This window comes from Mesoplodon bidens (genome assembly GCF_964165515.1).
Source record: "Mesoplodon bidens genome assembly, contig: HAP1_SCAFFOLD_1198, whole genome shotgun sequence".
NCBI lineage: Eukaryota > Metazoa > Chordata > Mammalia > Artiodactyla > Ziphiidae > Mesoplodon > Mesoplodon bidens.
The window spans coordinates 54,225-66,535 of NW_027671305.1; the positions used below are offsets into that span (position 1 = coordinate 54,225).

At 47.4% G+C, this 12,311-nt stretch overlaps 2 protein-coding genes and 1 long non-coding RNA gene across 3 annotated transcripts; 1 reads left to right on the forward strand and 2 right to left on the reverse strand.

The window, feature by feature from the left end:
- Positions 1 to 2,208: 2,208 nt before the first annotated feature.
- On the reverse strand, positions 2,209 to 2,988 carry LOC308611575 (zinc finger protein 541-like; the record flags this gene model as incomplete). The annotated part of the gene is made up of 3 exons (XM_081260302.1): positions 2,209 to 2,406; positions 2,524 to 2,705; positions 2,890 to 2,988. The coding sequence occupies 3 exons, from the start codon at positions 2,986 to 2,988 to the stop codon at positions 2,295 to 2,297; spliced, it is 393 nt and encodes a 130-aa protein (XP_081116428.1). The 3' UTR covers positions 2,209 to 2,294.
- Positions 2,989 to 2,991: 3 nt separating this feature from the next.
- On the forward strand, positions 2,992 to 8,204 carry LOC308611576. The gene is made up of 2 exons (XR_014014968.1): positions 2,992 to 3,080; positions 6,421 to 8,204. It is a non-coding gene; the product is annotated as an uncharacterized lncRNA (long non-coding RNA).
- Positions 6,277 to 12,296, reverse strand: LOC308611574 (zinc finger protein 541-like). The gene is made up of 4 exons (XM_081260301.1): positions 9,280 to 12,296; positions 9,029 to 9,171; positions 8,520 to 8,623; positions 6,277 to 7,281 (listed from the first exon to the last, which is right to left on the reverse strand). The coding sequence occupies exons 1-4, from the start codon at positions 9,288 to 9,290 to the stop codon at positions 6,940 to 6,942; spliced, it is 600 nt and encodes a 199-aa protein (XP_081116427.1). The 5' UTR covers positions 9,291 to 12,296; the 3' UTR covers positions 6,277 to 6,939.
- Positions 12,297 to 12,311: the final 15 nt, after the last annotated feature.

Here is a 12,311-nt window from a genome sequence, read left to right on the forward strand (position 1 = left end):
TTAAGTTTCAGCTTAATTTCTTACACAGCAATAGATAACGAATATACCACCCGACCATGAAGCCAGAGACTTTCATTTCCAGTGTCATCAGGCTTCACTTGTTATGGAGGGTGGGACCCACACGGTGACAGCAACAGCATGAGTGCTCAGGTCATACGGGGCACCTGCCAATATGCGATTTACGTTTTTCTCATCAAGGCTTCCCTGGTGGCGCAGTGGTTGAGAATCTGCCTGCCAATGCAGGGGACATGGGTTCGAGCCCTGGTCTTGGAAGATCCCACATGCCACGGACCAACTGGGCGCGTGAGCCACAACTACTGACCCTGCGTGTCTGGAGCTTGTGCTCCGCAACGAGAGGCCGTGATGGTGAGAGGCCCGCGCACCGCGATGAAGAGTGGCCCCCGCTCGCCGCAACTAGAGAAAGCCCTCGCACAGAAACCAAGACCCAACACAGCAAAAAAACAACAACAAAAAGTTAAAGGGTATTCAAAACAAACAAACAAACCAGATACATGGGGGTAGGCATTTTCCATCCCAGTTACAGAATGAGAAAACTGAGACTCAAACAGGGAAAATGACTTGCTCAAGGTGGCAAAGAAGGAAGAAGAGCCAGGCTGTAAATTCTGGTTCATCTGATGCCAGAGTCCTTTCCCCAACCACAGTGACCGCACCGCCTCCAACTCAACTTCCTCCTCTGCTCCTCCTCCCTCCCCGTCTTTTCAGATGGACTGAGCTGAAACCTGGCCCTTCTGTGAAGCCTCCTGACACCACCGTTTGCCCTGCTCCCCTAGCCAGTCCCTCCGAAGGCAGCACACAGTTACAGACACAATCACGCCTTTAAGCCATCAATCCTCTGAGGTGTCCCTCTTCCTCATCTCAGTTAATAGCATCTACTCAGTTGCTCAAACCCCAACCTGCCCTGCCACCCTCCATCTGTCCTTTTCCTTACCAGCTCTCCCTGTGACGTGTGACCCATCAGCAACTCTGAATCTACTTCTAACGTGATCCCTAATCCTTGCGCTTCTGGCCTCTTCACTGCTACTCCAGCCCAGGCCACCATCTCCGCTGAGAGCCTTCCAGCTACTCTCCAGGATTCCCGTCTTGCCGCCCACGGCCCCCACACAGCAGCTAGAGCTTTGCACAGCCTCCCCTGGTTCCCATGGCAGAGTCTGTGCTTTGCTTCACCGGGGCCTGGAAGTGGGTCTCAGCCTCAGCAGCCTCCTCAGTGTGGCTTCCCACCCCCGCGCCATCCACCTGCCAGCGTCTGCCACTCCGTCACTCCCTCGGACTTGGCCCCCTGCTGTACTTTCCTCATGTCACTTTGTGGTGGACACAAGGTCTGACTCCCCAGTGGCCATTTCTGCTTCCTCTTCTTTTCCTGGCAAATGGGATTCCAGTTTGGATCGGGTTACAACAAATTTGAGGGAGCACACTGGTTCTCCCCACTCCTGGAACTGGGGGGAACACAACTTATGCTTTTGTCCTGGAGAGAAATCTTGAGGGTCCGGGATAACGGTGGCCACTTCCCTTTCCACTGCCACGGATCAGTTTAGAAAGAGCACGGGCTACAGTTCTGGCCGAGAACACGTGAGGGGCGTTCTGTTGGGCGCTGCTACAAGCTTTCCTCACTTTTAAAAAGGGGAACAAGGAAGGGAGGGAGCTGCTCTCTGCCCTGCACCCTCCGAAGGTTTGGGTGCTCCGCGTACAAGAGGGGATTCTTGCTGCTGCTGCTGCTGCAGCCGACTTGCAGACGCTGGCCACTGCTGGCAGGCCTTGACTTCACCGTGGAGCCACTGGCACCACCACGTGTCCTGAGAGCTTAAACCTATGTTGACTCCTCTGTTATTCCGGCCCAAAGCATACGCACTATAGACATCTAAACTCACCTTTTTGCTGCTTTATCACTCCTACCTTCCCGCTCCTAAAATGTAAGCTCTGTGAGGGGAGGGGCCTGTCCCTCCATCACTATGTCCCCATCACGTGGACTGGGCATTGTCTGGCACAGCTACAGCAGGTGCTTGATAAATGCTGGCTGCATTAACGTATGAGGCTCCTCCAGGGCAGGGACTCAGTCACTGTGGCTTCTGGGAGCGGCAGGGGCTCAAAAGCCTTCGCTGGATCAACAGGCAGGGAAGCCAGAAGACGGCTGCTTTAGAAACCAATTTAATAATATATACAAGGAGAAATGTACAAAAACAACCTAACAAAGGAGATGCAACAGGGCTGGAGGTGCCCGTCCCAACTAGCTGCCCACGCAGAGGGCCGATGCCAGCCCCTAGCTCGCCCTCCTCCTCCTACACTTGGAAGGGCTCCACGGGCCACCTTGCCCTGACGGTGGGATCCACGTGGTCCTGAAGCCGGTGCCACTTCATGTGGGCATTCCGACCCTTGATCTTGCCAAACACCCTGAGGAGGCACCAGAGGACACAGGGGTCAGAGCAGGGGGAGGCGGGTAGCCCTGAGGGGGCCACCCCAGAGGGCTGAGGGCTGGCGTTCTGGGAGCATCCAGGGAAAGGGCGGTACCTCTCACACTCCCGGCAGGGAAAGAAGCCCTGGCCCTTCCTGCTGCCCGGCAGCTCAGGGGTCCGCTTCGAGCTGGTGTTTGGGCTGGAGTTGGGGATGGACTCCCTCCTGTAACTCTCAGTAGTCCTCTGTAATTCGGGGGTTGGACGGTGGCTGGGTTTCCTCCGAGGCCTACGAGTGACCTGCACAGGGGGCAGAGGTGATGAAAGGGTGCTGACCGCCCCGCCGCCCTTCTAAGGGAGAAGCAGGTGTCCAGAGCGTCCAGACGTCCCGGGGTGCACCCCCCCCACCGCCACCCAGCTTGGATGAGCACCGGGCATCCAGATCCGTGCTGAACTCCTGAAGCCCTACCACGAGACCCTCTACCTTTGCTTCTGTCCTGTCTGCTTCACCCAGCTCTCTCTTGACCCTCTTTTCCGGCACTGGGGCTCGGCCGCAGTCAAACTCGATCATTTTCTTCTGCATGTAGTAGAACTCGACACACTGGGCTACTGTTTTTGTCTGGACCTAGTGGAGGAAGACAGAAGCCGGCTAAGGACAGTGCCTCAGGAGTAGCAGTGAGGATGGCCTTGACGCCCTAAATCCCCTCCCCATGGGGCCAGCCGCCACTTTTTGAAAGCCCTCCTGAAACGTCTCTCCCCTACGGCTTGGTATGCTCCTCTGCTACGGCGGACAGAGAATCACAAAGTCCTCCTGGGGATGAAGGAGTTCAGAAAGAAGCCAGCAGAGTCAACACCATCTAAGCTCTGCACACTCTGAGCAACAAGGCTGGCCCAGGAAGGCTTCTCTCCAGGAAAACGCACACAAAGGTACACACGAGGACGCTCACTGTGACATCATGTGGAGCCACATGTCTACCGACAGGGACTAATTAAAGCAGAGTGTCCTTACGTGGTGGATACCTCATAGCCTTATGCGACAGCTAGGCAGAGCCCTCCAAAAAACTGAAGAGGGAGGAATACTTCCCAACTCAGTCCATAAGTTCAACATTTCTCTGACACCAAAGCCAGACAAAGATATTACAAGGAAAGAAGGCTACAGACCAATGTCCCTCATGAACAGAGATGAAAAATTTTAAACAAAACTTTAACGAACAGAATCCAACAATATATATATGTATATATATATATATTTGTGTGTATATATATATATATATATATATAAAGGACAATATACCATGACTAAGTGGAGCTCATCCCAGAAACGTGAGGTTGGTTTAACAATCGAAAATCAATGTAATTCATCATATTAAACTTAAAAAAGAAAAATCATATGAGCATCTTGATAGGTGCAGAAAAAGCATTTGATACAATCCAATGTCCATTCCTGATGGAAACTCTCAGCACAATAGGAATAGAAGGAACTTCTCTTCAACCTGATCAATGATACTTACAAAATCCCTACAGCTAACGGTGGAGTGGTTTCCCCTCAAATATCATGAACAACACAAGGATTTCCACTCTCACCACTTCTACTCAATACTGTACTGGTGGTTCTAGAGTGCAAAAAGGCAAGAAAAAAAGTAAAGGCATCCAGGTTGGAAAGGAAGAAATAAAAGTGTCTTTATTTACAGATGATATGACTGTCTATGTAGAAAATTCAGTGGAATCCACAAAAAAGTTACCAAAACTAGTAAGTTAGTTTGGCAACATTTCAGAACACAAGATCAATATAAAAATCAATTTTATCTCTATACATACTAGCAACAAACCATTGGAAACTGAAATAAAAAACAACTCTATAACATCATAAAAATCACAAGTACTGGGCTTCCCTGGTGGCGCAGTGGTTGAGAGTCCGCCTGCCGATACAAGGGACACGAGTTCGTGCAATGGTCCTGGAGGGATCCCACGTGCCATGGAGCGGTGGGGCCCGTGAGCCATGGCCGCTGGGCCTGCGCGTCCGGAGCCTGTGCTCCGCGGCGGGAGAGGCCACAATGGTGAGAGGCCCGCATACCGCAAAAAAAAAAACCAAAAACAAAACAGAAAAAAACCAAGCCCTTAGGAATAAATCTGACAAAAAGTATGCAACAACTGTACTCTAAAAACTTCAAAACATTGCTGAAAAATTAAAGATTGAAATCGAGAGATATACCCTGTTCAAGAGGCAGAAGACTCAATATTGTTAAGGTAACAACTCTCCCCAGTTGACGCAGAGAGTCAAAAACAGTACCAATCAAGTTCCTAGCAGGAATTTTTATTTTGAAATTGACAAGTTATTTCTAAAATTCATAGGGAATTAAAAAGGATCTAGAATACAAAAAATAACTTTGAAAAAGAATAACAAAGTTGAAGGACTAACATTTTCTAATTTCAAGACTTAGAATAAAGCTACAGTAATAAAGACAGTATGGGGATAGCTTAATAAAAGACAAACAGATCAATGGAACAGAATACAGGGTCCAGAAGTAGATGCATATATATATGGCCAACTGATATTTAACAAAGGTACAAAAGCAACTGAGTGGAGCAAGTATGGTCTTTCCAACAAAAGGTATTGGAATAAATATCCATATGCAAAAATGAACTCACCTCGCACCCCATACAAAAATAAACTTACAATGGATCATAAATCTAGAAATAAAACCTAAAACTATAAAACCTCCAGAAGAAAACACAGGGGAAAATCTTTGTGACTTTGGGTTAGGCAAAGATGTCTTAGATACAACACGAAAAGCACAGTCTATAAAAGAGAAACTAGTAAGTTATGCTTAAGCAAAATTTAAAACTTTTCTTCAAAAGACACTGTTAGAAGACTGACAAATGGCATAATGGAAGAAAATATTTCCAAAGCATATATCTGGATAAAGGACTGGTGTTCAGAACAAAATAAGAACTCCTACAGCTCAATAAAAACACAGACACTCCAATAAAAACAGAGGCAAAAGATATGAACAGACAGCTCACCAGAGAAGGTGCACATATAGCAAAAAAACACAAAGATGCTCAGCATCATTAGTCATTAGGAAAATGGAGTCAGAGGCTACTGTACACTCATTAGAATGGCTAAAATTAAAGAGACTTAGCATACCAAGTGTCGACGAGGGTGTGGAGCAACTGGACCTTTCATAACCTGCTGGTGGGAATGGGAAGTGGTAGAGCCACTTTGGAAAACAGTTTGGCAGTTTCTTAAAAAGTTAAACATACATCTACTATAAGTTACCCTCATTCCCCTCCTAGGTATTTATAATCCCAACCCCGTGTCCGCAAAAAAAAAAAAAAAAAAAAACCCGTACATGTCCGTACAAACACTTGTATGTAAATGTGCAGAGCAGCTTTATCTGTAGTCATCAGTAACTGGAAACCACCAACAGGTGGATGATTAAATGAACGGTGGTCCGTCCACACAGTGGTATACTCCTCAACAGTAAAGGGATGAACTATGGGTACACACGACAACACAGATGAATCTCAAAATCATTAGGTTGAGTGTAAGAAGCCAGACAAAGCAGATCACATGCTGTATGATTATTCCATTTATATAAACCTCTAGAAAATGCAAACTCATTTAGAGTGACAGAAAGTAGACAAGAGTTGACTAGGGACCCGGGTGGCAGGAAGGAAGGGTTGCAAAGGGGCAGGAGGGAACTTTTGGGGGTGACAGATATTCTCATTATCTTGATCATGGTGGTGGTCTTACAAGTGTATAAATATGTCAAAAACATTAAATCTTACACTTTGATTATGTGCAATTTTGCGTACATCAAGTTAAAAAAAGAGCAAACTAATCAGCAGGATATTAAGTATATGATGTCATCCTTTTTTGAAAGTGCATATAGGTGTGTAAAATCCGTATGGGCAGTAAATACCTGTCAGGTTATCAATCAGAAGTAGGATTGTGGGGAGGGGTCTGGAGGGCTTTATTTTCAACATGGGATTCATTTCTGTACCGTTTCAGGTTGTTCCAAGCAATGGCATTGTAGTTGTCAACTGTTCACAGCATGAGCAGAGTATCGCCCCTGACAGGCCCTGCAGTTCTAGCGCCTCGGCCCTGTGAAGGAGCCTTGTCTACACCAGCCTGCCATGTTCGCCTTACCATCTTGTGTATCAAGTAGAAGTCCTTCTTGTAGGCACAGAACGCCTTCTTAAAGAGCCTCTTCTCCATGGAGGTCCAGATGTCCGAACCTATTGGAGAAACAGCCAAGAGGAGGAAGGCTGTTTCTCCTTCTGGGACCACAGCCACGGCTGAAGTGCAGACTCCCCTCCTTTTTCAGGCCACCGAGCGCCAATTATATGCCAAGATTTCTGCTAAGCCCCTTACTTGCTTTATCTCACACAATCCTCACAAAAACCTTAGCAGGTAGGGGCTATTACCATCCCCGCTTGACAGGTGCAGCAACTTGAGGCTTCCTCTGGTTAAGAGACTTGCCAAGGGCAGCCGTGGGGCCCTGGTTGCCTGACTCCAACGCTGGAGTGCTCAACTGGGAAACCTGAGCCCACCCCAACCTGGCACCCCCCTTCTGGCCAGGAAGAGCCCACGAGGGAACCAGTGGAAAGGGGAAGGTTGGATCCAACTAGAGAACAGCACCCACTGAGTCCCCCAGAGAGGACGGGCCCTTCTGGGAGGGCAGGCGTAGGCCCCAAGAGAACTCCGGGAGGCACGTGCAGAGCTTGCCATGGAAACTGACTGGCTCGCAGGGGCCTCAGCCAGGCCAAAACCACGCGGGCAGCCACGCTCGTTACCTGTGTAGTGATAGTTGGCGAGAGGGTGAGTCCGTGGCTTCTGGGGTCCTCTCAGTAAGAGGGTCTCCAGGGCAACCTGGAACGACAGGGGTGGTGGGCAACTCTCTGAGGGAGGGAAGGTGAGGTAGAGGCCCGCCTTCATTCTTTCATTCATTCAGAAAATATGTGCAGCCCTCCCTAAAGCCACCCCTGCCCCAGGGCGACTCAAAGTGTGGTCGGTCTGTGGACCGGCCACCAGCTGTGAACCACTTGGGACACATTGCCTACAGCACTAAGCGGACTGTGGAGTGCAGTTGACGTTACCTTTTTCATAGCAAGATTTACTTGATGACCAAACAGTGTGTGGACTTATTCTGGCACAAGCTCCTTATTTCTTCAGGGAGCAGCATTTGGAGTGGCACTGCCCCCGCCCTAACCCATGTTATGGTCCTCATAGCACTAACCATTATCTATCACTTTTAAAAAATGTATTTCATGTGCTCACTCTCCTAAAATGTAAGCCCTGCAAAGAGAGGGCATTTGTCTTGCTCAACAGCATAACCCTGGTCAGGACTCGCTATGCAGTTTGCAGGACCCAGCGCAAAATGGAAACACGGGGCCCTGTGCTCACAAACTATTAAGAATTTCAAGATGGTGGCAGCAGAGCATTAAACCAAGAATGGGCCCCTGAGCTGGCCCCAGCCTGATACCATGACATCACCAGGTATCAGGAGGACCCAGTAAATGTGTGCTGATTACTCTGCTGAGCACCCACCACGTGCCAGCCACTGCCTCTCAGCTTGAGAAAAAGCACCGTGTAGCCCTGACTCTTGGGTCTCCAACTCGGGTGACGTGACTTCCTCTCCCACTACACACAGTTGGACTTCTTCATTTTCTAAACTTCAGGATTGTGAGGAGGGTCCTTGGAGGAGGCAGAGGCATTTCTGTTGCATCAGAGGTTTTCATACACCATTTTTAATCCAAAAGTTAATGTTCAGTAAATAAACCAGATTAATGCAGGCCCTGAGTTGGTCCTGCTAGGCACCGCCTCCCCAGTGCCGCGCTGACATGAGGTAACGCCGGAGGAACCCTGGTGCTCTGCTGTCACCCCAGATAAATAACTGCTTGAGCCCGTATGTGTGCATTTCCCCTACGTTCAAAAGGACACCACCAGTCCCAAAGCGACCAGGGAGAAGGGTGGGTGGCCAGCCTTTGGTTCTCGTGAGCTGCAAAGCCCCAAGTAGAAGGCACGTGTCTTGCGCCTAGAGCCCCTGGCCCTAAGAGAGCAGGCAGCTTCCCACAGCTCCTCTGAGCCCCCCCTCGCCTGCACCGCACCTGGATGTTGCCCTGGGCTTCATGCAGGCAGTGCAGAGCGAGCTCCAGGTTGGTGCCCCCGCCCGGCATCACGCTGGAGCAGGCCACGTTGAAGAGCTCCGTCACTGTTTCCAGCAGGCAGCCCGGCAGCGGGAAGGAGAGGAGACACAGAGGGTCAGCAAGTGCCAGAGAGGAAACCTCCCCAACAGCACAGATGGGGCGGGGGGCTCCTGTCACCATCTCCCTCATCTCTCTGCTAAAAGCAGGCTGAGGGAAGGGAGGGACAAGGAGGATGGGCAGAAACCCTGCTCCTGGCACCCGCTCTGGATGGCCTGCCCAGCTACTGGGTGAGAGGAGAGGTGGGCCAAGGGACTGCAGCACAGCAAAGCAGTCCTGCGCTGAAGGCCAGCTCTGCCCACCCCACCCCCGCCTGGGGATCACTGCTTCTTGGTCAAGGTGAGAACTGGGAGGAGAAAACCCTTGGGGATGGAGGAGGGCCCTCGGGAACCTGGCCCCAAAGTCTCAGCCACCTCTATCCTGTGTTTTCGGGTTGGTCATCACATCTCCCCATGGCTTCCAGACCAGAGTAGCTACATGCTCGTCACTTCCAGCCAGTGATCTGTCCTGGAGCTCTGGGATCTCAGCCTGAAACTGGCTTCCTATGTTGATGTGTCTGAAATGAGGCCACACACACGGACATAGAGACATATGTGTGTGACCAAGATGGGAAATACAAGAGAGATGTGCGGTGAGCCCTGCTCAGCAGGGCTGTGGAACCCACCTTTTGGCCATCTCTCAGACACAGGGAGTGCTCATCAGCCCAGTAGACACGCGCAGGTATTCCAGAGACCTCTTGAGGGATACTTCCTTCCTTCCTGCAATTTGCTTTATCGCCAGATTTCTGGCTTCAGGCGTTTGGGGTCTAGGACAGGGGAGGTATGTGCTGATACCTGGCATTCTTCTGTATCCAAGGTAACATCCAAGCTACAAAAGAGTATCTCATTGTGCCATCATCAATTCTATCTAGAACCCCAGGGTGCTGGGCATTCTGTCCCCAGAGATCCAACTATGGTATGTCTGGACAGAAGGAATATTGGGGAAACGCCTGGAAAAATCCACCACTTCTCTCCTAGGGAGGCTCTGGATCTAGACCTGACTTTCCCGTGATGAAGGCTCCCTTGGGAAAAACCGACACTGGAATGCAAGGAGGGTAAAAGCATCCCCACATTGCAAGGACCCTCAGGTTCTAAGTCTGTTCCAACTCACGGTTCAGTGCTGATCTTGCTGTTGTCCTTCACCACACTGATGCCAAAAGAGCCGTCCATGTGATCTGGAAAACACCCAAAGAAGAGCCTCAAGAAGACTGGCTACAACTGACCCATGAGGCCCTTTTTGCCTGACTTTCCAGAGCAGCTAAAAGCAGGCTCTTCAAGATTGCATGGTATACACACACTACTGTATATAAAATAGATAATCAACAAGGACCTACTGTATAGCACAGGGAACTATACTCAATGCTCTGTAATAACCTCTATGGGAAAAGAATCTAAAAAAGAACAGATATGTGAATATGTATAACAAAATCACTTTGCTGTATACCTGAAACTAACACATTGTAAATCAACTCTAATCCAATGTAAAATTGAAAATGACAAAAAAAAAGATTGCAGGGTATGGAGTTTCCTCAAAAATTAAAAGTAGAACTACCATATCATGCAGCAAACCCACTTCTGGGTACTCATCCAAAAGAACTGCAGTCAAGACCTCAAAAAGATATCTGAACTCCCATGTTCACTCCAGCACCATTCATAATAGCCAAGATGTGGAAACAACCTAAATGTCCACTGACAGATGAGCACATAAAGGAAATGTGCCATAAACATACAATGAAATACCATTTAGCCTTAAAAGGAAATTCTGCAATATGCAACAACATGGATGACCATTGAGGACATTATACTAAGTGACATAAGCCAGTCACAGAAAGAGAAACACTGCATGACTCCACTTATATAACATATCTAAAGTAGTTGACTTCATATTGATAGAATCAAAGAGTGGAATAGGGGTTACCAGGGGTTGGGGCAGTGGGAAATGGGAGGTTACTAATCAATGGGCATAAAGTTTCAATTAATCAAGCTCTAGAAATCTGCTGTAGAACATTGTACCTATAGTCAACAATACTGTACTGCACACTTCAATATTTGTTAAAAGGGCAGATCACAGATTAACTGTTCACATCACAATAAAATAAAATAAAAAGATTGCATGGAAGGGGGATAAGACTTCTGAAAAAGTAGAGTAAGGAACTGGGCAAAACAACAGATTTACTGACAAAAATCATTAAAAAAAGAAGAACAGTAAGCTAAAGTCTCTGCAAGTTGTCCTAAAGGCATACAGCATTTTAAGAAATACTCATTCAAGAAAATCTACTAAATCGTGGGAAGAACAGTGAGAGTCTGTGGCACTGGAGCCATGGCCCACTCCCTTACCCACCTAGCCCCCAGCTCTTTGTAATGGAAGCTCTACCCAGGTAGGTGCAGCCAAGGAGATGGGGACTTCTTCTTCCCCTGGCTCCCATGCTTAAAGAATTAAAGTAAGATAAAATAAAAATTTCTCATCAAAGAGAAAATGCCATCAAGAGATGGAAATTATTTTTTAAAAAGAAACAAATGTGGACTTCACTGGCGGTCCAGTGGTTAAGATTCCACGCTTCCACTGCAGGGGCCACGGGTTTGATACCTAGTCGAGGAACTAGGATCCTGCATGCTGTGCGATGCAGCCAAAACAAAAAAAAAAAAAAAAAGAAGAAGAAGAAGAACCAAATGGAAATAATTCAGGGGTTAAAAAAGTACAATAACCAAAATAAGGCTCAACAGTAGATCTGAGCTCGCAGAAGAAATGATCAGCAAACCTGAAGATAGAACAATGGAGACTATGAAATCTGAAGAAGAGAGAGAAAAAAAATGCAGGAAACTGAAGAGAGCCTCAGAGAAATGTGAGATGTCATTAAATGCAACAATATATATGTAGTGGGAGTACCAGTAAGAGGGGAGAAAGGGACAGAATATTTAAAGTATTAATGGCTGAAAATTTCCCAACGTTGATGAAAAACAATATGTATATCCAGCAAACTCTACAAACTCCAAGAAAGATTAAACACAAAGAGCTCTACATCCAGACATAACATAGGCAAAATGTGGAAAGCAAAAATAAAGATAAGATCTTGAAAGCAAAAAGGGAAAAACAATTTGTTACACACAAGGGCACTACAGTAAAATTAACAGCTAACTTCTTAAGAGAAACGATGTAGGTTACAAGGCAATGGCATAATATATTCAAATTACTGAAAGTAAAAGAGTGTTAACCAAGTATCTTATATTCAGCAAATTATCTTGCAAAAATGAAGGTAAAATAAAGACACTCCCAGATAAATAAAAACTGAGGATAACTGTTGCTGGCAGACCTGTCTTACAAGAAATATTGAAGGTGAAATATTATTCAGCCCGCAAAAAGGAACAAAGTACTGATACATAGTGCAACGTGGATGAAACCCAAAAACATCATGCTAACTAAAAGAAGGCGTTCCTAAAGGACCACATACTGTATGATTCCACCCATATGAAATATGCAGAATAGCCAAATCGATAGAGACAAAGTAGATTAGTCGTTACCCATGGCTGCGGATGGGGAGGATGGAAAGGAGGGACTGCTAATAAGTACAGGGCTTCTTTTGGGGATGATGAAAATTTCTGAAAACTGATGGTAGTGATGGTTGCACAGCTCTGTGAATATACTAAAAACCATTGAATT